Genomic DNA, 26,052 nt, shown 5'->3' on the forward strand with positions numbered 1-26,052 from the left:
CCACTGTAGTTTGTATACTCTCCATTTAATGAAAGACTCTCAATTACCAAATGCGGATCCAGATCACTGTTTATTTAAAGCCATAATGTAGGGGCTGGGATTGAACCTGGGACTCTGGAGCCTCAGGCATGAGAGTCTCTCTGCATAACCATTATGCTATCTACCCCTGTCCCTTCATTGTGTTGGTTTTAATCTCTTGGCATAGATAATCTCATTTTATCCCCACATGACTAGAATTAAGATGCTACTGTTACTAGGCTCAAGTTACAGAGGAGCAAGTAGAAGCTCAGAAAGAGTTGGTAACCAGTAGAAGACCACATAGCAGGGGCTCTGTGTGGCACTTAAAAAAAAAGCCATAGGGTAGGGGCTGGGTGGTGGCACACCCGGTAGAGCACAGATATCACTATATACAAGCACCTGGTCCCCACCTGCGCTGGGTGGGGGGGAGCACTCACAAATGGTGGAGCAATGTTATAGGTGTCTTTCTTTCTCCCTGTCCCCCTCTTTATCTTCTCTGTCTCTCACCCTTTATCAAAAATGACCCCCAGGAACAGTGGAGCTATGCAGGCAGAGACCCAGCAATAGTCCAGGTGGCAAAAAGAAAGAAAGAAAGAAAGAAAGAAAGAAAGAAAGGAAGGAAGGAAGGAAGGAAAGAAAGAAAGAAAGAAAGAAAGAAAGAAAGAAAGAAAGAAAGAAGGAAAGAAAGGGTGGGGTAGATAGCATAATGGTTGTACAAAGAGACTCTCATGCCTGAGGCTCCGAAGTCCCAGGTTCAATCCCCCTCCCCACCATAAGCCAGAGCTGAGCAGTGCTCTGGTGTTTCTCTCTGTGTCTTTCTCTCTCTGCATCTCTCTCAAAAAATTAAATAAATAAAATACTTTTTTAGAAAAAGAACAAAAAAGAAAGAAAGGAAGGGAGGAAGGAAAGAAGGAAGGAAGAAAAGGGAAGGGAAGGGAAGGGAAGGGAAGGGAAGGGAAGGGAAGGGAAGGGAAGGGAAGGGAAGGGAAGGGAAGGGAAGGGAAGGGAAGGGAAGGGAAGGGAAGGGAAGGAAAAGGAAGGAGAGGAGAGGAGAGGAGAGGGGAGGGGAGGGGAGGAGAGGGGAGGGGAGGGGAGGGGAGGGGAGAGGAGAGGAGAGGAGAGGAGAGGAGAGGAGAGGAGAGGAGAGGAGAGGAGGGGAGGGGAGGGGAGGGGAGGGGAGGGGAGGGGAGAGGAGAGGAGAGGAGAGGAGAGGAAAGGGAGAGAGAACAAACTACATAGTATTCTGGGGGTGTGCATGGACCATGGTTAATCAACCTTGCAGCCTTGAAGGAATGCTGATGCTGTTTCTGATTTGCTCTTTGTTTAGAACCCGACTCTGCCAGCCCTGAACTGTTCGGTGGAGAACGACCATCCAAGTGTCTCCTACTATGCGCGCCCTCAAGTGGCATCTTACAACGCCTACTACCATAGCCCTCCTCACCTGCCACCCTACTCTGCCTACGACTTCCAGGTATGCTGGGGAGGGGGAAAGGGCTCTCTGCTTGCTGCCCTTGCTGACAGCCCTGCTGGCTCATCATGGCCCTCCTCATCACTGAAGCTTCCTGGGCATAGGAGGTAGCCGGGTGCTCAGTCCCTTGTGTCCACAGAAGTGTGTGAGAACCAGAGACTAGCTTAAGAGCTGAGTAGGCGGAGTCGTGCGGTTGCACAGCCGGTTAAGCGCATGTGGCCCAAAGCACAAGGACGCCAGTTTGAGCCCCCAGCTCCCCACCTGCAGGGGAGTCGCTTCACAAGCGGTGAAGCAGGTTTGCAGGTGTCTATCTTTCTCTCCCCCTCTCTGTCTTTCTCTTCTCTCTTCATTTCTCTCTCTGTCCTATCTAACGATGACATCAATAACAACAACAACAATAAAAAACAAGGGCAATAAAAGGGAAATAAATATAAATAAATAATAAAAAAGTAAAAGAGCTATGTAGGCAGCTGGGGCTGGAGACATGGGGGGAAGGGCGAGCAAGACATGGGGGGCTGGTAGTTCAGCAGGTTAAGCGCACATGGCGCAAAGTGCAACGACCAGAGTAAAGATCCCGGTTCGAGCCCCCAGCTCCCCACCTGCTGAGGGGTCATTTCACAGGCGGTGAAGCAGGTCTGCAGGTGTCTAGCTTTCTCTCCCCCTCTCTGTCTTCTCCTCCTTTCTTGATTTCTCTATGTCCTATCTAAGAACAATGACAGCAATAACAACAGTAATAATAACAACAATGATAAACAACAAGGGCAACAAAAGGGAAAATATAGTCTTCACGAGCAGTGGATTCATAGTGCAGGCACCGAACCCCAGCGATAACCCTGGAGGCAAAGAAAAAAAAAAAGACATTGAGCAGGGGCCAGGTGGTGGCTCGCCCAGTAGAGCACACACATCACCATGCACAAGGACCCAGGTTCAAGTCCCTAGTCCCCAGGGGAAGCTTCATGAGTGGTAAAACAGTGCTTCAGTTGTCTTTCCATCTTTCTGTCTCTAATCCTCTATCAAAACGAAAGGGGAATGGTGGTGGCACACTGGTTGAATATTACACCTTATCATGCACAAGGACCCGTGTTTGAGCCCCCAGTCCCCACCTACAGGGGTGAAGCTTCACAAGTAGTGAAGCAGGTCTATAGGTGTCTATTTTTCTCTCTCCCCCTCTGTCTCTCCCTTCCCTCTCAACTTTTTTTTTTTTTTTAAAGATTTTATTTACTTATGAGAAAGATAGGAGGAGAGAGAAAGAACCAGACATCACTCTGGCACATGTGCTGCCGGGGATCCAACTCGGGACCTCATGCTTGAGAGTCCAAAGCTTTACCACTGCGCCACCTCCCGGACTACCCCTCTCAACTTCTGTCACATTAAATAAAATAGAAAGGAAGGAAGGAAGGAAGGAAGGAAGGAAGGAAGGAAGGAAGGAAGGAAGGAGAAAGAGAGAAAGAGAAAGAAAGAAAGAAAATAAACCGTCACTGGGAGTAGTTCAGCTCACAAGCTGTGAAGCAGGTCTGCAAGTGTATCTCTATCTCTCTCCTCTATCTCCTGCCTCCTCAATTTCTATCTGTCCTATCAAATAAAAAAGGAAAGAAAAAAAGGGAAAATGGTCACCAAAAGCAGTGGATTTGTCATGCAGGTACCAAGCTCCAATAATAACCTTGGTGGCAATTAAAAAAAATCAATTTAATTTAATTTAAAGAGAGAGTACCAGAAGGAGGAGCAGATGGTGGTGGCATTGACGAGAAAGCCCGGATATAACTGAGAAAGGCATAGATCGTTTTAGTAGTGGCTGAGGCAAAACGATGTCCTTTAAGAGCAAGGCTGTTGAAGCTAACACAGCCCCCATTCTCTTGACACACCTTATAACAGAAAGCCGTCCTGGGTTAGAGGAGTCATGCCTGGGTCGAGCTCAGAAGTCTACCTTCGGGGGCTGGGTGGTAGCACAGCGGGTTAAGCACAGGTGACGTGAAGCGCAAGAACCGGCGTAAGGTTCCTAGTTCGAGCCCCCAGCTCCCCACCTGCAGGGGAATCGCTTCACAGGCAGTGAAGCAGGTCTGCAGGTGTCTATCTTTCTCTCCTCCTCTCTGTCTTCCCCTCCTCTCTCCCTCTTCATTTCTCTCTGTCCTATCCAACAACGACAACAATAATAATAGCTACAACAATAAAACAATAAAGGCAACAAAAGGGAATAATGTTTTTTAAAAAAAGAAGTCTACCTTCATTTTTTCTATCAACTAACGTGATGCTGGATATACTGACTTTTAGGACTTTTTATTTTATTTTTTTTCCCAGGTTATCGCTGAGGCTTGGTGCCTACACGACTCCACTCTTCCTGGTGGCCAGTTTTTGATAGGAGAAAAGGGGGAGGGAGGGAGAGAAACACATCTACAGCACTGATCCACCACTTGTGAAGCTTCCCCACTCTGGGTGGGAACAGGGGGGTTGTATCCATGTCCTTCTTCTTCTTCTAGCGTTTGCCCTTCTTCCGTAGCCAGTCAACAGCATCAGGTTGAGCCTGATGTAAAGTTTCGAGACCTCCTTTGAATCTGGAGAGGTGGCAGTCGTTGACTATGTGGGTCATAGTCTGTCTGTAGCCGCAGGGGCAGTTCGGGTCGTCTCCATGTCCTTATGTGTGTGCTTAACCAGGTGTGCCACCACCCAGCCCTCTAAATGGTGATTAGTTTTAGTGTTGGAGTTGAGATTTCTTTTGTTTCCCCAGTTCCACTCCCTTATGGTTTCATGGGGGTAAAGAGCAGTTTCTCATCAGAAGAGTCAGAGTTCAGGGGACCTCTGACCCTGGGGGGGGGGAAGGGGGGAAGGAGGTGGGGTCTGGTGATAAAATCACCAGCAGCACAGACCTGCCTTGCCCATGCCCACCAGAGCTCCCCCTAGCTCTTCTCAGGTGACAGAAAGAGCTCAAATTAGGAACAGCAGGATAACTTACCTGGAGAGTGCACCAGGTTTGCCAAATGCATGACCTGAGTTCAAGCCTACCCCCCATACACACATTGAAAGAAGCTTCAGTAGGTGGTCTCTCTCTCTCTCTTTCAATATATATATATATATATGGAGAGGTCAACCTGGAATGGTGAAGCCCTGGAGAAGACAAAAAAAAATTTTAAGTGGCCAGGTAATGGCACACCCAATAGGACGCACACATCACCATGGTGCAAGGGCCCAAGATCAAGACCCCAGTCCCCCTACCTGCTGGAGGAAACTTCATGAGTGGTGGAACAATGCTACAGATGTCTCTCCTTCTCTCTCTCTCTCTCTCTCTCTCTCTCCCTCTCCCTCTCCCTCTCCCTCTCCCTCTCCCTCACTCCATTCTTCCTTGTCCTTTATGCAAAAGAAAATGGAAAAGGAAAAAGACCACCAGGAATGGTGGAGTGTGCTTGTCTAGGCCCTGAGCCCCAGTGAAATCCCTGGAAAGAGGTGTGAGGAGAGAGAGAGAGAGAGAGAGAGAGAGAGAGAGAGAGAGGAACAGAAAAAAAGAAGGAAGGAAGTAAAGGCAGAAAAAGAGAAGAGGGAGAGAAGAGGAGGGAGAGAAAGGAAAATGACTGAAAAATAAATAAAGTTAAAGAGCCTAAATTACAGCAAAACAACTAACCTTTGTCACCTTCCTCCCGAATGAATGTCTCCCCCATTCTGGTTCTTTCCAAATAAGACTATTCATGTACCCTTGAATTTGAATACTTCCCCCCTCCCTTCTTTTTTTTTTTTTTTTTTTTTTTTTTTACCAGGAGGCTAACAGAAGGCAGAGGAAAGAGGTTCTGTATTAAGCACTTAAAGCCAAGTCCCATTGGGTAAACATTCAGTTAGGAAGCTTGAGAAACACGTCTTATGTTCAAACGCCAGCAAGGACACTGTAACTCTGAGCCTGGAGCAACAGGATGCTTTGCAAAAGCTGGGGCTCTCAGGTGTTTGTGCCTTCAGTGAACCCTTTCCTCCCCCCCCCCCAAAAGCTGCAAGGACAGACTAGCCTTGTCTCCTTGCTCATTGACCCAACACTCACTTCTTCTTCATTTTATTATTTTTTGTAGTTGAAAAACATTCTTAGTTATTTACAAGATTATAAGATAGTAGGGGGATAGTTTCACACCAGAGGTCTGTGCCCCATCCCCCTCTGCTCTGCCCCAGTGATAACCACCACAGTTCTCCTAAGATCTTAGAGATGGGTTGACTACTTCCCCACCTCCCTGCCCCAAGTTCGTGTCTTTCCATTCTCTAAATTCCACATATGAGTGAAATCATCCTGTAGATGTCTTGCTTACTTTACTAAGTTTGATCACCTTCAGTTCCATCCATTTTGTCCTGAAGGACATGATACCGTCTTTTTAATTGCCAAGTAGTACTGCATTGAGCCTATGTTCCATAACGTCTCTATCCAGTCATCTGTTGATGGGCATTTAGATTGTATTCTTATTTTGGCAGCTATGAACATGCAGGTGCATATGTCCATTCAAATTAGTGCTTTCATGTCTTTGGGATAAATGCTTACGAGTGGAATTGCTGCATCTTATGGTATTTCCCTTTGTATTTGTTTAAGCATTCTCCATACTGTTCTTTTTTTAGAAGTTTTTATTTACTTATTAATGAGAAAGATAGGAGGAGAGAGAGGAAGAGCCAGACATCTCTCTGGTACATGCACTGCCTGGGACTGAACTCAGGACCTCATGCTTGAGAGTCCAATGCTTTGTCCACTGTGCCATCTCCCAGGCCACACCATACTGTTCTTCAGAGTGGTTCTACTAGTTGGCACTCCCACCAGAAGTGTACTAGAGTTCTTCTCTCCACGTCCTCTCCAACACTTAAGTATTTCCTGTTGTGTTGATGTAGACCATTCTCACAGGTTTGAGGTGGAATTTAAATGTGTTTAAATTTTATATTTCTCTAATAATGAACCCAACACTCACTCCTTCTTCTCTTCCTCCTCCTCCTTCTCCTTTTTATTTTTTTTTCAATTGCCACCAGGGTTATTGTTGTGGCTCACTGCCAGCACAATGAATCCACCACTCCTTGTGGCCATTACCCCCCCCCCCTTTATTTGATAGGACAGAGAAATTGAGAGGGTTGGGGAGATAGAAAGGGAGGGGAGCAGGCAGTGGTACACCTGGCTAAGTGCTCACATTACAGTGCACAAGGATCCAGGTTCAAGCCCCTGGTCCCTACCCGCAGAGGAAAAGCTTCACAAGTGGTGAAGCAGGGCTGCTGGTCTCTCTCTCTCTCTCTCTCTCTCTCTCTCTCTTTCTCTCTCTCTCTTTATCTCCCTATCCCCACTCAATTTCTCTCTGTCTCTACCAAACAATAAATAAATAGATAAATGAGTAACAAAAAAAAAAAGAAAGGGAGAGAGAGAGACATGTAGCACTGCATCACTGCGTCACCTATAGGTGGGGAACAAGGGCTCAAATCCAGGTTCTTGCACATAGTAACGAGTGCCCTTAACCAGGTGTGCCACTGGCTGGTTCCCCAAAACTCACTTCTTAAAGAGAAAGAGAGATGAGGAGAGGGAGAGGGAGAGGGAGAGGGAGAGGGAGAGGGAGAGGGAGAGGGAGAGGGAGAGAGAGAGAGAGAGAGAGAGAGAGAGAGAGAAAGAGAGAACCAGAACATCACTCTGGCACGTTTGATATCAGAGCTTGAACTCAGGACCTTGTGCTTGAGAATCCAATGCTTTAGGGGCCAGGTGGTGGTGTACCTGGTTGAGCACACATGTTACAATGCACAAGGACCTGGACAATGCACAAGGACCTGGGTTCAATCCCCCAGTCCCCATCTGCAGGGTGAAAGTTTTGCAAGTGGTGAAGCAATGTTGCATGTCTCTCTCTCCCTCTCTCTACCTCCCTCCCTCTTCTTGATTTTTTGCTGTCTGTATGCAATAAATAAATAAAAATAGTACCAAAAAGATGCTTATTAAAAAAAATGAATCAGGGACCAGGTGGTGGCACACCTGGTTAAGCACACATAGTTCTAAGCGCAAGGACCTGTGTAAGGATCAGGGTTCGAGCCACTGGCTCCCCACCTGCAGGGGGGCACTGCACAAGGGATGAAGCAGGCCTACAGGTCTTTCTCTCTCCTTTCTATCTCTCACTCCCCTCTCAATTTCTGTCTGTCCTATCCAATAAAATGAAAGATGGTCCCCAGGAGCAGTGGATTTGTAGTGTTGGTGCCGAGCCCTGTAATAACCCAGGAGGAAAAAAAAAAAAAAGAATCCAATGCTTTACCCACTGCTCCAACTCTTGGGTGGCTCCCAACACCCATTTACTTGCCCTGTATAGTGATCACACACACACACACACACACACACACACACACACACACACACACACACACACACACACACATACTTGAGCTTCCGCCCAGAAGAGAACATTCTGCAGGATATAAAGCATCACTCTCTTCTGCTGCTGGAAATTCAGCCCTGTGGGACGTTATGAAAAGCCCTTCAGAATTCCAGCCACACCACCCAGTCTGGTGTACTTGGCCAATCCCCCCACCCCTTTTCACTCTAACCATGGCCAGGCCCCCTTCCTGGCCAGCTGGTGGGTTCCCGAGTCTTGTGCAAACCAGATATTTCCTCTGTGCAAACTGGAAGGAACTCTATGTCTGCTCAGCAGTCAGTCACATGAGGGTGCTTACTCTTTTTCTTTTCTTTTCTTTCTTTTTTTTTGCCTCCAGGGTTTTGCCTGCAGTAGGGATCCATTTTCCCCCTCTTGCTGCCCTTGTTGTTTATCATTGTTGTTGTTACTATTATTGTTGTTATTGCTGTCATCATTGTTGGATAGGACAGAGAGAAATTGAGAGAGGAGTGGAAGACAGAGAGGGGGAGAGAAAGACACCTGGAGACCTGCTTCTCCTGGTTCATGAGGCAACCCCCTGCAGGTGGGGAGCTCGAACCGGGATCCTTACGCTGGTCCTTGTGCTTTGCACCATGTGTGCTTAACCTGTTATGCTACTTACTGCCGGGCCCTGAGAATGCTTATTCTTAAGTCTCATCATAGCTATTAAAATGACCCAGGATTGGGCTTGGGAGACAGCACAGTGGTTCTGCAAAAAGGCTCATAGGCCCAAAGTTCTGAGGTTACAGGCTCAGTCTCTAGCACCACCATAAGCCAGGGCTGAGTAGTGAGAGAGAGAGATAAAGAGAGAAGGAAAGAGGGACAGGGAGAGAGTGGGAGAGAGAAAAAAGGAAGGAGGAAATGGGAGAAGGAGAGGGAGAGAATCATTCAGGACAAACTTAGCCCTTGTAACAAAAGGATCACTTTAGTGTGAGATGCCAAAAAGAATAGACGACTGTGGCTGCTATCGCTCAATCTCATGTATTTACCAGTCCTTTTGCAGAACCACTATGCTATCTCCCCAGCTTTATTATTATTATTTTGGTTCAGGTTCTTATTTATTTACATATTTATCTATTTATTATTTTAAGAGAGAGAATGGGGCAGAGAGTGAGATACCACAGCACCAAAGCTTCCTTTGGTATGTGGGGGCCAGGCTCAAAGCTGGGTCCCACACATGGCAAAGCATCATGCTATCCAAGTGAGCTATTTTGCCATCTCTCCACCTTACTGGTAATTTTCCCTCTCCTGCTCAGTTTCTCCTGTATCCTTCCTTTCCCTTTCTTCTTCCTTTTCTTTTCCATTTCTCCTTCCTTCCTTTCTCTTGCTTTGCCTTCTTTTTAATTTTTATTTTAATGTTTTATTTATTTATCCTTTTAAAAAAGTTTTTATTTATAAAATGGAAACACTGACAATACCATAGGATAAGAGGGGTACAATTCCACACAATTCCCACCACTGGAACTTCATATCTCATTCCCTCCCCTTATAGCTTCCCTATTCTTTAACCCTCTGGAAGCATGGACCCAGGATCATTTTTTAAATTTATTTATTTATTTTCCCTTTTGTTGCCTTGTTGTGTTTTTAATTGTTGTTGTAGTTATTATTGTTGTTATTATTGTCATTGTTGTTGGATAGGACAGAGAGAAATGGAAAGAGGAGGGGAAGACAGAGAGGGGGAGAGAAAGACACCTGCAGACCTGCTTCACTGCTTGTGAAGCAACACCCCTGCAGGTGGGGAGCTGGGGGCTCCAACCGGGATCCTTAAGCCAGTCCTTGCACTTTGAGCCACGTGTGCTTAACCTGCTGTGCTATTGCCCAACTCCCCCCAGGGTCATTTTTTTAGTGGAAGAGAGACACTGAGAGAAAGATACAGAGCAAAAGTGATCAGAACACTGCTCAGCTCTGGCTTATGGTGGTGCTGGGGGTTGAACCTGGGAACTTGGAGTCTCAGGCATGAGAGTCTTTTGCAGAACCATTATCCTGTCTGTATCTCTCTCTTCTCCCCTCTTTTTTCCCTCCCTTTCTTTCATTATTTTTTCTTGTCTTTCCTGAAGACATATTTTGCATTTCCTGAAGACATATTTTGCACAGGGGATCTGGGAGAGAATAAGGCAGCTGCAAAGGTTTTATAAAATTTATTGGAATAAATAAGTTAAGAAATAATCACTAAGAGAAGGCTAGGGTGGACAGTAAAGAAAGAGCTATCGGCCTCACAGGGGAGACAGGGGGTAGGCCTGTCAGCAAAGAGAGAGCTGTCTGCCTGCTAGGCAGGAACACCTTGGTTATATGAAAGTCTTTTGCAGAACCATTATGCGGTCTCCCCTGCCCCTTTCCCTTGTGTCTAATCCCCATTTGCCCCCTTTTTATGAGCAAGTGAGCTCAAGAGAAATCTGAGAACCAGCTATGATGCTCTCATTATACATATATATTTCTAGACAGTGCCAGGGGTTGAACCCAGGGCCATATGCCCACAGGGCATCCACTTTACAACTAAGACATCTCTGGCCCCTTCCTCATTGACTTCCTTTCCCTCCTCTCCTCCTCCTCCTCTCCCTCCTCCTTCTCCTCTTCCTCCTCCTTCTCTTCCTTTTTCTTCTCCCCTCCTTCCTCCTACTTCTCATCTCCCTCCTCCTCCTCTTCTTTGTCCTCCCTCACTCTCCCCATTCTCTTCCCCCTCCTGTTCTTCTCCCTCCTGTCTTTTCTGTCCACCCCCAGCCTCTGCTTTCTGAGGCATGATGCAGAACACCAAGAGGCTCTCATCCTTGAAGTACAGCACCTCTCACTAGTCAGCTCTGCCACCCACTCAGTTCTGGAGCTATTCCCACCGCGACTGCTCTTAGAGAGAGAAGCAGGTCCCCACAGAAACAGCACAATGGCCTTGAAGAGTAGAGCAAGGCTCTGCCAGCCAGGGGAGGGAGGGGGGCGGAGACAGGCCAAGAAAGATGCCCAGAGCTGCGAATGAGGCTCCTTTATTAGCCCGGCCCAGCAGCAGGCACTCTAGTTGCTCCCCCTGTCCTGCGGCCTACAGGGACTGCAAACCTCCTTCTTTCCAGCTGCCCTTAGTGGAGCCAACTCCTCAGGCTGGAGCCCAAACTGGCCAGCTCCCCCAGCTGCTGCAACAAAGCCCGGGCCTCCCCCTGTCGCCTGCCCGTTGCTAGGCAACAGCACACTGCTCCTCTGGGCCTTTATTTTATTTTATTTTATTTTATTTTATTTTATTTTATTTTACTTTACTTTACTTTACTTTTCCACACCCCTCCCCAGATCTCCGTAGTGCCTGGGCCAGTGAGCTACGCAACCCCCACACACACACACCACCACCACCACCCCAAGCCAGGAGGCTGCAGACTGTCCCTTCAGAGCCCCAGGCCCTCACAGCCTGCAAAAGGGAAGTGGAAACTTGCAGACAGGCCATGACACCCCACCCCACCCCCTCACTATGGACATCCATTGCCTCGCAGGGCCCAGCTGCCTTGGGCTCCTGCTCTCTGCCACCATCTCCAGTGCCAGCCAACCTGCAGCACACACGACCAGCGCAGGTTCCTGGTGGGCACTCTCTCTCTCTCTCTCTCTCTCTCTCTCTCTCTCTGTAAGAGGAGAACAGAACACATTTTGGTTGAGGAGAGCAACAGGAGGGAGAGAGGCAGAGAGAAGGAGAAAGAAAGTGAGAAAGTGCTTGGGGCAGCATGGAAAAGTACAATGTCATCGTGATATGGGTTTCTTTATTGTTGTTATGGGCTTCTCAGGCACAGGGGGACACTCGGAGGCTTGAATGCAAGAAGCAGTGTTATGTGCCTGCAGACCCAGCTGAACCCACGAGCAAACTGCAATGGTGCTTACCTTTCTAGACAGCTATCAGCTTTCCCATAGGAACTCATAGCAACAAGCTTAACGGGTTATTTATAGTTTTCTGTATAAAGAGAGTTCAGTTTGTTTGGGTTATCGGCAGACATTTAGGCAAAAGTGGCAGATTTTATTTATTTATTTATTTTTATTTTCCCTTTTGTTGCCATTGTTGTAGTTATTGTTGTTGTTATTGATGTCATCGCTGTTAGATAGGACAGACAGAAATGGAGAGAGGAGGGGAAGACAGAGACAAGAAGAGAAAGATAGACACCTGCAGACCTGCTTCACCGCCTGTGAAGCGACTCCCCTGCAGGTGGGGAGCCAGGGGCTCGAACCGGGATCCTTATGCCGGTCCTTGTGCTTTGCGCCACCTGCGTGGGTTAACCCGCTGCGCTACCACCCGACTCCCCAGAAGTGGCAGATTTTTTAAAAAGTTATTCTTTTAAAAATATATGCTTCTTATTGGATACAGACTGAGAGACATTGAGAAGGAAGCAGGGAACTGGAGAGGGAAAGAGGCAGAGAGACACTGGCAGCACAGCCTCATCACTCCTGAAGCTTTTCCCCAGCAGGTGGGGACCAGGGGCTTGAACCCGAATCCTTGCATACTGTAATGTGTGTGCTTAACCAGGTTCTAGAAGTAGCAGATTGTAAGGCCCCAGAAGTAGCAGGTTGTAAGGTCACTGACCAAGGCCACTTTGGTAACAGCAGTACAAGCCTTGTTTATTCTGGGAGGAGGGGGAAGATTACTGCCAACTGCGTTTTTCTTCTACTAGAAAGTTGACCCTTGCTTCTTTGCATTGTTGTCGTCGTCATCATCATCATCATCATCATCATTGCCAGCAGGGTTTATCACTGCAGCTTGGTGCCTGCACGATGAATTCACTGCTCCTGGTGGCCATTTTCCCCTCCCTTTTCTTTCTTTCTCAGCGAAAACAGAAACTGAGAGGGGAGGGAGATTTATACATGTATCTATGAGAGAGGAGAGAGAGAACTGGAGTATCACTCTGGCACATGTGATGCCAGGGATCAAATTTAAGACCTCATGCTTGAGAGTCCAATGTTTTGTCCACTGAGCCACCTCCTGGGCTCTTTTCGTGTTCTTTGAAAATAGATTTCTTTTATTAAAAGTCATGCTGGGTAGGGGTAGGTAGCATAATGGTTATGCAAAGAGACTCTCATTCCTGAGGCTCCAAAGTCCCAGGTTCAATCCCCCACACCACCATAAACCAGAGCTGAGCAGTGTTCTGGTAATAAATAAATATTTTTTAAAAGAAAATCATTAAAAAAATTTTAAAGTCATGCCAAGTGGTCCACAAAATATCTCGCCTGGATAATATATTGCTTTGCTATACACGCAACCTAGGTTCAAGCCTTGAGCTCTAAGCTTTGAGGCTACGGTGTCTTTCCCTCTCTGTCTGAAAAACTTGGCCTTGTATGAAGTCCTGGTGATGACAACAATCATGCCAAGGCCATTCATCTCATTATGCCACATTTATTGCTGCCCACTATTTGCCAAGCATTCCTCTGAACTCTGGGAGGTACAGCAGTGAGCGAAACAGGCCCAACTCTTCTTGAGTGGGAGATCATTAGGGACAGGGGTGCACATAGGCCAGGGAAAGAGAGGTGGCAATGACAAATCAAATCATTGGATTTTTCTTTTCTTTTTTTTTTTAAATCCACATCCACTCCCTTCCTAAAGACTGCCAAAATTAATCAGCAGTCAGATTGAATCCCTAGTGTCTCTTCAACCTGATACATGGCTCCTCACCCACTGGTATTCTCACTCCCATGCCTTTGTTCCTCTCTCCTCTCCCATCTCCCTGCACTTGGGGAGTTGGGATGGAGTAGAAATGATTGGCTTTAGACTAAGGCGGCAACAGATTCCCTCCCTTCCAAAGTGATTCAACCTCTTTGGCCTTCATTTGTTGGTGTTTTGTCTATGCAACATATTCCTGTAGCCAAAACTCTCCCAGGGAATAATGGTTTCACCTCATTAAGTGTCCTTAAGACCCAAGCCATCTTTGGTTTTGAAGACTAGTAGGGATATTGCTGCCATAGCTTAGGCAGAGGTACTGAAGTCTTGCGGGTATCAACATGCCGGAGAGAATGACGGATTCAAGAGACAACACAAAATTAGGAGCAGCAGCAGGGTTTAGGAGTCAGTAGCTGATTGAGAGTGGGGCTTGAGGGCAGGGAGAAGAGGATGGTAAGCTGTCTTGACGAATTTTGCAGCCCGAGTGACTGAAACAATGTGGGTCCAGTTTAGCTTTGCAAGGTTTGAAAGCTTTGTTGTTCCAAACGGAAGCAAATACGATCTGAGAGAGATGGCATGGCTGGGGGCGGGGCTCCCCAACCTCACTGCCTGCAGCTGATTGTGTTTTCTTTCTACTCCATAGCATTCCGGTGTCTTCCCCCCCTCCCCGCCCTCTGGACTTTCGGATGAGCCCCAGTCTGCCTCTCCTTCACCCAGCTACATGTGGTCTTCCAGCGCACCACCCCGCTACTCTCCCCCCTACTACCCACCTTTTGAAAAGCCCCCACCTTACAGCCCCTAAAGAGGGAGGCCTGCTGGCTACCAAGGTCATTGTGGCTTTTGTATTTCTGCTTTAGTGGAAGTGTGTAGGGTACAACATTTAATGCGTGATTCGTATGCATAGCATTTTACCATGACCTGCCAGGCTAGAGAAAGAAAGAGAAAGAGAAAGAGGAAGCTTATTCTTTGTCAGTGCAGGGCAGGGGTGGCTAGATGCTTTCTAAGGTTGGGGAGTTCTTTCCACAAGAAATTTGTCTGACCAGCCTAGCTGTGTAAATGGAGTGTCATCCTTAGACCCTTGGCACCCTAGCACCTTGGTGAAAGCACCTGGCTTATTGGCACTATCTTTTCCCAACACTAGAATGAATCACTAAGGAAAATTCCCCCAGATGATGGGGTTACACAGTGGGTAGTTCCACTTCAGAGAGTTCTGGCTAAGATTGTGTGTGCTTGTGTCTGGATGGTGAGCAAATCTGCTTCAATCTCCTCCTCCTTTTTGCCCTGCAAACCTTGTAAACATGGCTGTTGGGATCACTCAGCTTAGCTTTTGTTCTCAGTACCTCCTAAAAGGGAAACTATTGTATTTACTGTCAAATATAAAACATTAATCCTCCAATAAAGAAATTAAAAAAGGGGAGGGATGTACAATGTCCCTAGAGTAGCAGGGAACAGGATCGTTTGGGAAGCGCTGACATGCACAGAGTGACACTGAGATGTTCAAAGCATGTTCATTTTCTCCATCCAACCAGTTAGGAGACAGCGGTTCTACTACACATTACAGTACTATAAGGGCTGGCCGCTGCAGATGTCTGACAGGTCAAATGCAGTTAAAAATTGCCACATTAAGTTCTTGGGTTGTGATATGAATTATTACTAATCTTGTGACTATTTACCCTTCAAATATTGTGCTTCAACCCCAGCAAACCGCACGTAACCTGCACCCCCGCCCCACAAGATTCATCTGTACTTTAATGCCACTGCTCTTATTGGTCCTTTGTTGTCGTTGTTGAGACCAATCGTGAGTGTTCAAGATTATGAAAGTGTTACAATGCCGCTTCAAGTCTGCAAAACCTCAAAATGTAGCCAGCTTGACAAACTCTTCTTGTCCTATATTGAAAACTCATCTGGCATACTCTGGTAGGTAGCTGTCCAGTTACTTTGATTCTCCATAGCTTCTGTCCCTCCAAACCGGACAAATTTAACACTTGGGCATCCACACCTTCACTTCAGAACGAACACTTTCACCGAGATCTTATGTTAACCCAAGACTTGGTTGATTTAAAGGAAGACTGATTATCCTACACTTGCATATTGTAAAAATACAGGGGCTACAGGAGGGTACCCAAGTAGTTTCTGCAAACACAGAACACACACTGGAAACATTTCCAGCCAATTTTGCTACCTCCCAAGCCAAAGGATAAGAGGTAGTAGGCAAATGCTGGTGCTCCCACCCACCTGTAGACACCCAGTCATCCAGAATTATCAAGGCACGACAAGTGCACTCATTGCTCACAGTAAAGGTTTGCAAAAAAAGAAAAAGAGAAATCAATTTAATTAATTCAGCATCATGAATGATGCCTCATCCAGATTTCAAATCTGAAAGACCACTTTTTTCTGCATTATATCAAGTCACTATGATTTTCTACAGTTCTGAGTATATTCAAATTCTGCTGGATTTCAAAAAGGGCCTAGTAACCAATTGACTTACTATACAAACTTGTAATAACGAGATTTTTGGCCATTTACACTGTACCTTATGCTTTAGTAAACGTGTGTATTTAATTTTTTAAAGGCATCATTACATAGTATATTCTACATGTATCACATTTCTTAAAGTGTTAAGATTCTATGACTCATTTTTATGTATTTTTCTTACTTTCCAAAATAACTTGAAACAGTATAGATTTTGTAACAGTTAATTTGAGCAGCTTCTTTTTTTATTACATTGAATTATATAAAGTGCAATGTTACCTTAGGACAAATTGATATTTGCTGCTTTACTCTTTTGCAAAACATTTGCTGTAATGAAGGAATTTCTATTTCCCATATGTACCCTGACTGCATTTTGTAATATTTACTGCATTATTCCTAATTCAGCTTTTAAGTATTGAACTGGGCATGAGACATTAAAATATTAATCCAGGAACATGTATAAACTGGGTGTTGCTTAAAATCTGTATCACTGCCACATTGGAAGTTCAGACTGCTTTTGTGATGTTTCAAATCAATAAAATTCTCCTCCTCCTTAGTCACTGACATGCATTTTCATGAAGTCTAAAGAAGTATCACAAATGCTTAGAAGCATCTGACAAGAACTGCCCCACTTTTGACTATTATGGTCCCAGATATTTGCAGATGATAGGACTGTACACAAAGAAAATCCAAAAGTGAGAGACAGTTGAGGTAAAATAGAAAGTGAAACTTGAGCTGGGGGCAACATATTGCACCAAAGCAAAGGAGCCTGGGGAAGGAGGGCTGGGCATAGGCTGAAGGGGCAGTGGAGTCCTGGTATATGATAGGGGAGATGGTCCTCGTGTGGGGAAGAAAGTGTCTTCCCCGACACCTATCAAAGGGAGATGAGAGGTTGTGCCTGTGGGTCAGACTGCACTGTAAATAGTTAATCTCCTCTTTCCCCCAGAAGTCCAAAAGGATTCGGCAGGAAACTCCTGGAAATTATTAAGCAGTAAGTCAGGCGGCAGGCTACAAAGTTAACAGAAATCAGTGGCATTCCTCTAATGCACACCCAGTTAGAAGAAATCCAGAAATCGAACCCACTTACCAAAGCAGTAAAAAAAAAAAAAAAAAAAAAAAAAAAAAAAAAGGACATCTAGGAGTCAACCTAATAAAGGAAGCGAAGGATCAGAATACTGAAAATTATGAACAGTCAACCAACATACAAAGACCTAATGGGGAGTCAGAAACCCAGATCCAGTCTCCTGCTACAAAAATTGGAAGAAAAAAAAAATAACAACACAGAAGTCTACGTAATTTCTGAAAGATAAATCTTGTAAAAAATGCACTCAAAAATCAGAATTAAAACATTTTATTTTTGCCATAAGGAGCTCTATGAACTAATATCAAAGAATGGTTAACGAAAAGTAGAACTGAAATTGACGACAGGGATGGTTGTACAATTATGAACATTATCGTATTAGATGGAACATAATAAGGTTCCAGGTTGGCAGAGGTGAGGAAGCCAGCACTACTGCATTTAGCATTGATCCGTCAGAATACGCATATGCTTTGATAGTACAGAATTCCTTGATCATATTTACCACTTGCCTTATCTTTTTGGTACAATGGGGAAAAAAAATACAGCATCGATTCCTCTTAGTTGTTGTAAGTGGAGGATCACTCACATCAAAATCATTTAGAATCTTTGCTTAGTTTGAGAATTTTCATTTTCTGTCATTTCTTTTAACAAGTTGTTATTTCAAGCTGTTCTTACCCTGAATATTGACAGTGAAGCACAGCAAATGTGAAGCTTTGAAAACAAAAAAAAGTCTAACAGCCAATAAGCTACATGTAAAATAGAAAAAAAAAAAAAAAAACATGATCAGTTCTAAACAGCATCTTGGTACAGATTTTCAACCCAGTAAATACTGGGAGTGAAGGGTTTTAGCCCCAACGGAGTATTCCACATGAACTCTGAACCTTGGGTGTAAGAAATGCCTAGAAAAATGGAAGACCCTGGCATGCATGTAAGTAAAGAGTCTTCTGGCAAAAATACATTTTTTTTTTCCAGTTGTCATCCTCCCATCCCCACATTCCAGAAGACGCCTTTTAGTAGGCACAGAATTTAAACTGTCTGTTCAGAATTTATTTGAACAGAGTGCAGCAGCAAATAATTAGATCTATGTTATTCAGAAAGGATAGCTTTCCATGACAGAACTGATACCTGGTTCGCCCTGATCACCTTCTAGAAACTACCACATTTTATTATGACAAACCTAGAGGTAAAGTCTGAGAGGTCTGGAAGCTCTTTTGGCATCAGGATCAATCACACTTGTAATTATGCCAAACTGGGGAAATAGCAGTCATGAAATTCAAGCAAATTTTTCACTGAACATGTTTCAGAGAGCACCCTCAAGTCAGAGCACTGTCATCTGTGTCTATACACAAAGAAGATGGACAATGCCATTCTAAAAATCAGTCTAAATTAAAAGGTCATGTCCAATTCCCCAAGGGTTACTCTACAAAATGGTCTACAGACACACAGAAAAGAAAACAGATAGATGCACAGCACTCTGGTCCTCAGCAAGCAAGGGATTAGATTTTTCTGTCTGCCTGTACGATTGCAAACACTGATGCTTGATATTCTCAGCTACCAACTCAAGAAACACTGAAACTCCTGTATCATATCTCGCTTGCTGTCAGAGACTGTTGTATGCATGAAAACCCATGATTAAAGCTTTAAGTTCAAAGTCAAGAGATAGAATTTTTTTAAAAAATACATAATTAAGGAGAAAAATATCTATGTGTAAGCAAGGTTATAAATGGCTAATAACTATGCACAACAATCTCTTTCAGTATCAATTTTTTTTCCTTTGCAAAAAGTCATTTACAGAAGCTCAACCATTTAATCCTGTTATAAATGCTAGGCTATATATTTATTCCAAACTGCTTCCTTTTAGTACTAGCATTTTAAGACATTTTCCCATATTTTCTAAATATTTAAATATGTGTCATTTTAAAGGAAGGAAGGTGGTACTTATTGTTTTCAAGATAATGGGTGTATCAACAAGCCTATAAAACATTCCATATATAGTTTCTGATTGCTATAATAATGCAGCAACTTGCAGATGGAATGGAATTGATTTCAGAAGAGGTAAAAACCTAACAAGTCTTGCCGAAAGGAAAATTCTAGATCGCTGATTCAGTTATTTCAGATTAAAACTAAATGCCAATAGGAACACTGAAGAATAGATGCCAGTGGCCCCTGCCCCAAATCTGTAGGAATCTCATTTATGGGATCATTTAAAAAGACTTACACATCAAGAGTTGGTGGCTTTCAGATTCAAACCTTGAAAAAAAATTAAGGTGGCTCTGTGGTGCAATACCACATTGAACCTGTAGTGACAAAAACTGGAACGATTACATGGAAATATTTTCAACCACATGATCAAAAAGGGAAATCATTCATTTCCACTCTGTCTCTATCATGTTAAGAGCATGGATGCCAAAACAAATGTGACGGAACGTTTTCTCTTCTTTCTGCATTAGGGAGACTTGTCTTCCATTAGTATTTTTGACCAGAGACCATATCACAAAGGTATGTGTGTATATACATATACAAATAAATATGTATGTACACACACACACACACACACACACACACACACACACCCCACATACAGTAGTCCAGCCACCAAAGTCTTTTCCAGACTATGGCAATAAAAGCAAGATTTACTTCTACTTAACTAAAACTAATTCATTCTTCAGGTGAGAAATTGGGCCTGCATGGCCATTTTCATGGGCAGAGAGAGGCAGGAAAGTGCTACCCATTTGGACTAGCAGAATACACAACGAAAGTGGAGCCTCCCTCAACTTTAGTTGTTCTGACACCTTCAGAAATTCTTATTTACTTTTTTTTATGCCATCTACGAGACAACACACACAGTCTCAATCTTAAGAGAATTGAGAATCCAGCAGTAAAGTGCTACCATGTAAGGGAAAGTTTTAAGACATACTAGGGTATGCTAGTAACTCCAGTTATTATTAAAGAACATCCAAACTGCTTCAGATTCTATTAAAAAAACTAGCTCTCGACACAATTTTTTTTTTTGCCTCTTTTAAAAGGTCTGAAAGTGAACTATATAAACAAGTATGGGGGGGATATCTTCTCAATCTCTACTCAAACTTTCAGAATATTTTGCTTCTAAAAATTATCAACAAATAATCCAACTAGACTACCTTCAGATGACATGGCAGATCAAATCAACTGATGTGCACCTTAATTTGTGTTAACAGATTTTCTGAAACCCCTGACCCTTAGTTAACATCAAGACTTTTGATATTTCAAAGGAGTTCAGTAAGATTCAGGGATTATAAATTCAAACTCGGTACTGCCGTCTGTTACATTCTGTTTAAAAATGGAGTCATTTTCCTGCTGAATGAAAATATCTTCCCAGGTCATTGGCTTGTTCTGAGGAGTAGATGGCGTGCCTGCTGGAGTTTCCTTTCCAGCATCGACCTTGTACCCAATACCGTCATCCTTCATGGCTGGCATAGCACCTGACTTGTCAGAAAGGTATGCGTATTGTCTGATCTGTAAAGACCTGCACGGATGTAACCGGTAAAGTTTCGAGTCTCCAGAAGGATCTTGGCTATGAACTGACTTTATGTGCGAAGACATAAACTGATAGTTTATGAAAGACTTGCCACAGGCCAAACACTGGTACCTGCGCTCCCCTGTGTGGTGAATTTCATGCTTCGTGCGATATTCAGCAAGAGGAAACACCTTCTCACAGTAGCGGCAAGGGTATTTCTTCTCCCAGGAATGGATGTTAAAATGTCTCCGCAAGCTTGTCAGACAGACGTAGGACCTTTTGCACACAATACAGATATAATAGACCCTGCCATCTACTATTAACTCATAGTGATCGTCATGCTTCACTTTCATACGCTTGTTTGCCGTCTCGCTGCCAGATGTTTTTGCTATCTCATTCTCAAGCTTGGCCTCCCCTTCATCCGGGTCGTCTTTGACAGGGATCACTATGTCATAGGTATCTTCACCAATATTTGCATAAACCTTGCAACCCGTCGACAGGCCTTCGATTTCAGTAGCTGTATCTAACGTTATGATCTTCTGTCCCTCCGTTAGATGCTTGGCTCCTAAGCCTGGACCGTTGGTGCTTCTAGTAATGATATCTGAGATTTTTAAAGAGTTGGAAGGTGGCTCTTGCAGAAGGGTGGGAATCTGCATCTTCTGGATCAGTGCTCCATCAAAAGTGGTGTTTGGGGGGACCTCAGCCTGGGGGACCAAAGATGTATTACTGACCGCCGAGTCTGGACTGGAGCTAATCGTGTCGTCGTCATCATCTATGATCTCCTCCTCTTCCTCTTCATTGGCTTTGCTTCCTGGTAGAGTCGCACTGCTCGGTGCCTGCGGATTCTGCACAAGTAAACTGATTGAAGGAGACATGTGATTTGGAACTGAAGAACTGACATTTGGTGGTGTAGTTAATGGTGTCTGATTTAACAAGATAATGTTAGGAGTCAGATGTGTTGGGGCTGAAGATACCAACAGTTTTTCACTTCCTTGTGTCTGGCTCAGAGTTGTCTGATTCACAGAAGTAGGAAGTTTCTGAGCAGGTGCGATATTTGTTAAAGGGGGAGAGCTGCTGCTAGCACAAGGTGTAACATCTGAAATAGCAACAGAGCCTGGGGGAGGCTGAGCCTGTGGCACTGTGTTGGGACTCGGCAAAGTCTCCTTCGGGGGGAGAATCTCAGAGCAAAAAATGACGTCATCGTCGTCATCATCTGAATCAGTAACAATGATTTTTTTCGTTTCATAATCTTCAGCCGGTAAGGAAAAAGACTCAGTTATTATGGGCATTGCAGTGACCCCGTTATCTTGGGAGTCATCTTTTGATTTCTGCACTTCAAGGTTCTTGTCGCTAGAATCAGGAGGTAAGCTTTCTGCACTCTCATCCTGAACTTGACCTGAGATGCTTTTAACCTGTGACAACGGAACACCGAGCTCTGCTATAAACTTAACTCCCAACAACTGCCCTGATTTAATCAACTCATCCAGTAAATCTGCTCTCACACGGACAATTTTTGAGCTATAGATATAATTGAGGATCTCCGCAAAGATCTCTGCTCGTATAAAGCTCAGTTCTACCACTTGCCCGGCAACTGAGAAGAGCTGGTGGAAGTAAGTGCTGGAAGCTGACAGAACATTCCTGTGGGCCCGGAATTTTCGGTCTTCCACAATGACAGTAACATCACAGAAGAGTCCATGGCCACGCTGCTCATTTAAGGAGTTCAGCAGATTGCCAGAGTACTGAATGTCTGTAGCAGAAATCAATTTTCTGCTCTCCATGCCTGCAAAAGGGAAGGAGAATATTAGGAAAAGAGACAAAAGTACTTTATCACTGAGAATGGAAGTAACAGTATCCCCCCCCCCATTTTTCAAGTTCTGAGGCTTGGCAGCATTTTTTTGTTTTCCTCTTTTTTTTTTTTTGCCTCCAGGCTTATTGCTGGGGCTCAGTGCCTGCACCGTGAATCCACTGCTCCTGGAGGCCCTTTTCCCCCTTTTGTTGTCCTTGTTGTGGTTAATATTATTATCATCGATGTCATTCATTGTTGGATAGGACAGAGAGAAATGGACAGAGGAGGGGAAGACAGAGAGGGGGAGAGAAAGATAGACACCTGCAGACCTGCTTCACTTCTCGTGAAGTGATTCCCCTGCAAGTGGTGAGCCGGGGGCTCGAACCGGGATCCTTAAGCCAGTCTTGCGCTTTGCCTCACGTGCCCTTAACCCGCTGCGCTACCACCTGACCCCGTTTTCCTCTTATATATACTGCTCATGAAAGCTGATTTTTGAACTATGTGTCAAATCTCAAAACTTCCTCTGAGAAGCAGCAAGTTAAGTTCCTAATTGACGTTGTTTGGATGTCAACAATAATCTCTTCCTCTGAGTCTCAATGACACACCACACCCCAAAGCAACTCTTACAAGATTAGAATTAGGGGCCGGGTGGTGGTGCACCCCATAGAGCATACACATTGCTGTACTCAAGGACCCGGCTTCCAGTCTCCAGTCCTACGTGCAGTGGGGAAGCTTCACAATCACAGTCGGTGGAATAGTACTGCAGGTTCCCTTTCTCTCTCCCCTTCTCTTCCCCTCAATTTCTGTTTCTATCAAAGAAAAAAAGAAGGGAAAAATATAGCCAACAGAAGTATGGGATTGATCCTGTAGGCACAGAGTTCCAGAGACAACCCTGGTGACCAAAAAAAAAAAAAAAAAGGTTAAAATAAATCTTTTGAGTGCCAATTTTGACTTTTTTCCCCCCAAGGAAGTTAATTTTTGTAGTCTTAAAACTTTTTAAGGAAAAAATCTTCACCATGAATACATATTAAGTTATTTTACTAGTAAATGAATGATTCACATGTCAGAAAAACTTTGTATATAATGCTGAGTCTAAAATAGATATTCTCTATAAGATCTAACTTTTCCCCTAAAAAGCATATTTCAAACCTAATCCTTGAAGTCCACAACAGAATCAGCACTTAGAAATATGGACAATTATTGGCCTTAAACTTGCTATTATTTTCCTTTTCTTACCTAGGGATGCCTCACTTAAATGACAAAACATCTTTCTGATCCTCTTTCTTCAGCCCCTTGCCCCCCTGCCCCTCATCTATCTATCTATCTATCTATCTCTTTCTCTCTCTCTCTCTCTCTCTCTCTCTCTCGGGAGAAAGTTAAACAGAGTGCCAAGTGAAGCAAAGAAAGGCTTTCTTGGAAAAAAAAAAAAAAGCAAAGGTAAGCTGACCATTTCTTAATGTTCCTTTGTACAGACCCATGAACCATTTCATTGTGTTGGCAAAGAATGCTGTGTGTTGGCATGAGAAGTTTTTTCTTTTCTTTTCTCACACCAAACAAATTGGTAAAAAGGAAAACAGAAACTCATTGGAACAGAGCAGACATTCCTTTAGAAAAAAAAGGGGGGGGAGCACACGGGCTGTCAGTAAATAGTACTGCTGAGAACCACCCCCAAAACACCGTTTCCACTTCACTGAGTATGTTCCCTGTCCTAACAGGGCTGAGCTGAAAGAAACCCCTGATAGAAACCTACACCTACCAAATAACAACTGGCCAGCACTCCTTGTCACTACCCAGTCTTCTTGCTAATATTCTTTCCCTTTCAGACAAGTTCCCCCAAATAGTGTCTCTGTCACAGTGGTTAAGTTATAACGCACGTGGAAGGCAGGGCCTCTGGAGTATTTTCTCAGTTTGGCAGATTTCACTGAAAGACCACAAGGGAGGCCCCAAGTCTATAGATGAGAGGATTGAAACGGTCATCTGATACAAGGTAGAGCTCAGCAACCGCACCATGGAGTCCCAGGTAAGCGTGAAGCCATTCACCAGAAAGGGTGACCTTTGGACAGCTAGCCAGCAAACACAGATTCGGAAATCTGGGTATTTCGACATAAGTCGCTTTTAAGTAGTTAGATAGGTTGTTGGGATAAGCCTCCAGGATTCCCAGCACTCACAAATAGGTCTTCCCAACGTTGGGGGAGGGGGGCTGGAAGAGGGAGAATGCGTTAGGCCAGCCGCTTCCAGAAAGACACTGGGAAGTGGTTTTGTTTTGTTTGGGTTTCCTCCTCCCCCGGGAAGGTGCCAGGGAAAGAAGTGGCAGGATTGTGGACCTGCCTTCCCACCCACCCGACCCACCCGGACAAACCCCTGACCCCCAAGCCAGGTGCCGGCAGAGAGGGACTGCGGCGCCTCCACCCGCTGCCCGGGAGCCAGACGGACACGCGGCCCCATCTTCCTTCCTCCACCCCCCCCCCCCCCCGCTCCCACTTCTCCCTTTTGCCCCCGGCCGGCTGCGCGTGAGGCTTCGGAGCCCCGACCCACGGCAAAAGGGGTGATGGCGGCGGCTGTTTCTTCGTGGACGTGGGCGGACTGAGATCGACCCCCCCCCCGCGGGGCGGGGGCGGGGGCAGGGGCGGCGGGGCGAGCCCGGGGAAGTGTACAAGGTGGCGGGCGGGCGGGAGACGGTGTGGGGAAGCCGAGCAGGCGGCATTGTTGTGCCCCGGCAAAGGGAGGGTCCCGCAGAGAAGCCCCGAGTCAGGGCGAGGACCTGGAGGGGGCGGGGAGACACATAAAGGCAGGCCGACCGGGCCGGGCTGTGTGCGCCTCGCGCTCCGGGCCTACTCGGGGCAGCGACTGCCTCCCGGGCCCTGACGGCGCGCCGCGGCCCTCCCGACGGTCCCTCCCTTCGCCCGGGGGCCCACACAAAGGAAAGGCCGCCGGCGCCCAGCCTGCGACTCGGCCGCTTCCTGGTTCAAGTGAGGAGAAGGCAACGCAAGCGCGGCCCAGGCGCGGCGGCTGGCAGCTGGCGGCAGGCGGCTGGCGGCCTGCTCCTCGCGATTTCCGGCTCCCGGCTCCCGGCTCCCGGCTCCCGGCTCCCGGCTCCCAGTTCCCGGCTGGCTTGGGCCTTACCTGCTTCCCGGCGCCGCCGCCACCGCCACCGCCGCTCCTCGTCGAGTCTGGCTGAAGGCTGCGAACCCACCGGTGACCACAAGCAGGACTCCGCGGCGAGTCGGCCCCTTCTTTAAGCGTCGCTGCACTCTGGCTCGACGTCGACACGGCTGCCGCCTCCGCCGCTCCAGGTGCTCCAGCTGCCCCAGGCCGCCGACAGAGGGCACCGGGCGTGGGGCGAGGCGCCGAAGTCAAAGGCGCCCTCTCAGCCCGAGCGCACTTCGGCTCTTACCGGAAGTACCCGAGCTCCCGAGCTCCCGAGCTCCTGGCGGCCCCCGCTTCGGCGGCGCCCCATTCTGTCCTCGGCGCTTTCCGCCAACGGGGCGGAGAAAGACTGGGAAGAGCGAGGAACGATCGGCCCTTTCCGGAGGGTGAAAGGGTTGGGGAAAAAAGGGGGGGAAAGGAAAGACAGGGTGAGGTTGTCGCCGGCGGAGGCGTTAGGAGAGAAACTAGCCACTTTCATCTCAATGCAGTCAAAGTGGCTAAGGCACAGAAATGTTTAGGAACTCTATGGAGGCTTGAGCCTGGTTCTTTGCGCATTGTAACTTGTATACTCTTATTGGGTACACTATCACTTGGCACAATATTTTATTTACTTATTTACTTTTTTTTATTGCTACCAGTGT

The 26,052-nt window shown here is 45.8% G+C and overlaps 2 protein-coding genes across 6 annotated transcripts in view; one reads left to right on the forward strand and one right to left on the reverse strand.

Moving 5' to 3' along the window:
• The window catches only part of TMEM255A (transmembrane protein 255A), an 81,370-nt gene extending 64,913 nt beyond the window's left edge, over nucleotides 1-16,457 (forward strand). For 4 of the 5 annotated variants that reach the window (XM_060183440.1, XM_060183442.1, XM_007530365.3 and 1 more), the window contains 2 exons: nucleotides 1,346-1,489; nucleotides 14,073-16,457. In XM_060183440.1, the coding sequence (XP_060039423.1) occupies nucleotides 1,346-1,489; nucleotides 14,073-14,231 (303 nt within the window). In that variant the 3' untranslated portion in view covers nucleotides 14,232-16,457. The remainder of the gene's footprint in view (nucleotides 1-1,345; nucleotides 1,490-14,072) is intronic. The other variant, XM_060183441.1, reaches the window with a different exon arrangement.
• Nucleotides 16,458-17,236: 779 nt separating this feature from the next.
• ZBTB33 (zinc finger and BTB domain containing 33) lies at nucleotides 17,237-25,573 on the reverse strand. The gene is made up of 2 exons (XM_007530366.3): nucleotides 25,388-25,573; nucleotides 17,237-22,258 (listed from the first exon to the last, which is right to left on the reverse strand). Exon 2 carries the CDS (start codon nucleotides 22,254-22,256, stop codon nucleotides 20,238-20,240), a length of 2,019 nt encoding a protein of 672 aa, XP_007530428.1. The 5' UTR covers nucleotides 22,257-22,258; nucleotides 25,388-25,573; the 3' UTR covers nucleotides 17,237-20,237.
• Between the last annotated feature and the right edge of the window lie 479 nt (nucleotides 25,574-26,052).

Source organism: Erinaceus europaeus, chromosome X, assembly GCF_950295315.1.
Source record: "Erinaceus europaeus chromosome X, mEriEur2.1, whole genome shotgun sequence".
Lineage (NCBI taxonomy): Eukaryota > Metazoa > Chordata > Mammalia > Eulipotyphla > Erinaceidae > Erinaceus > Erinaceus europaeus.

Coding starts and splice junctions, on each gene's coding strand:
- ZBTB33 (XM_007530366.3), bottom strand. CDS start 22,256: ATGGAGAGCAGAAAATTGATTTCTGCTACAGACATTCAGTACTCTGGC.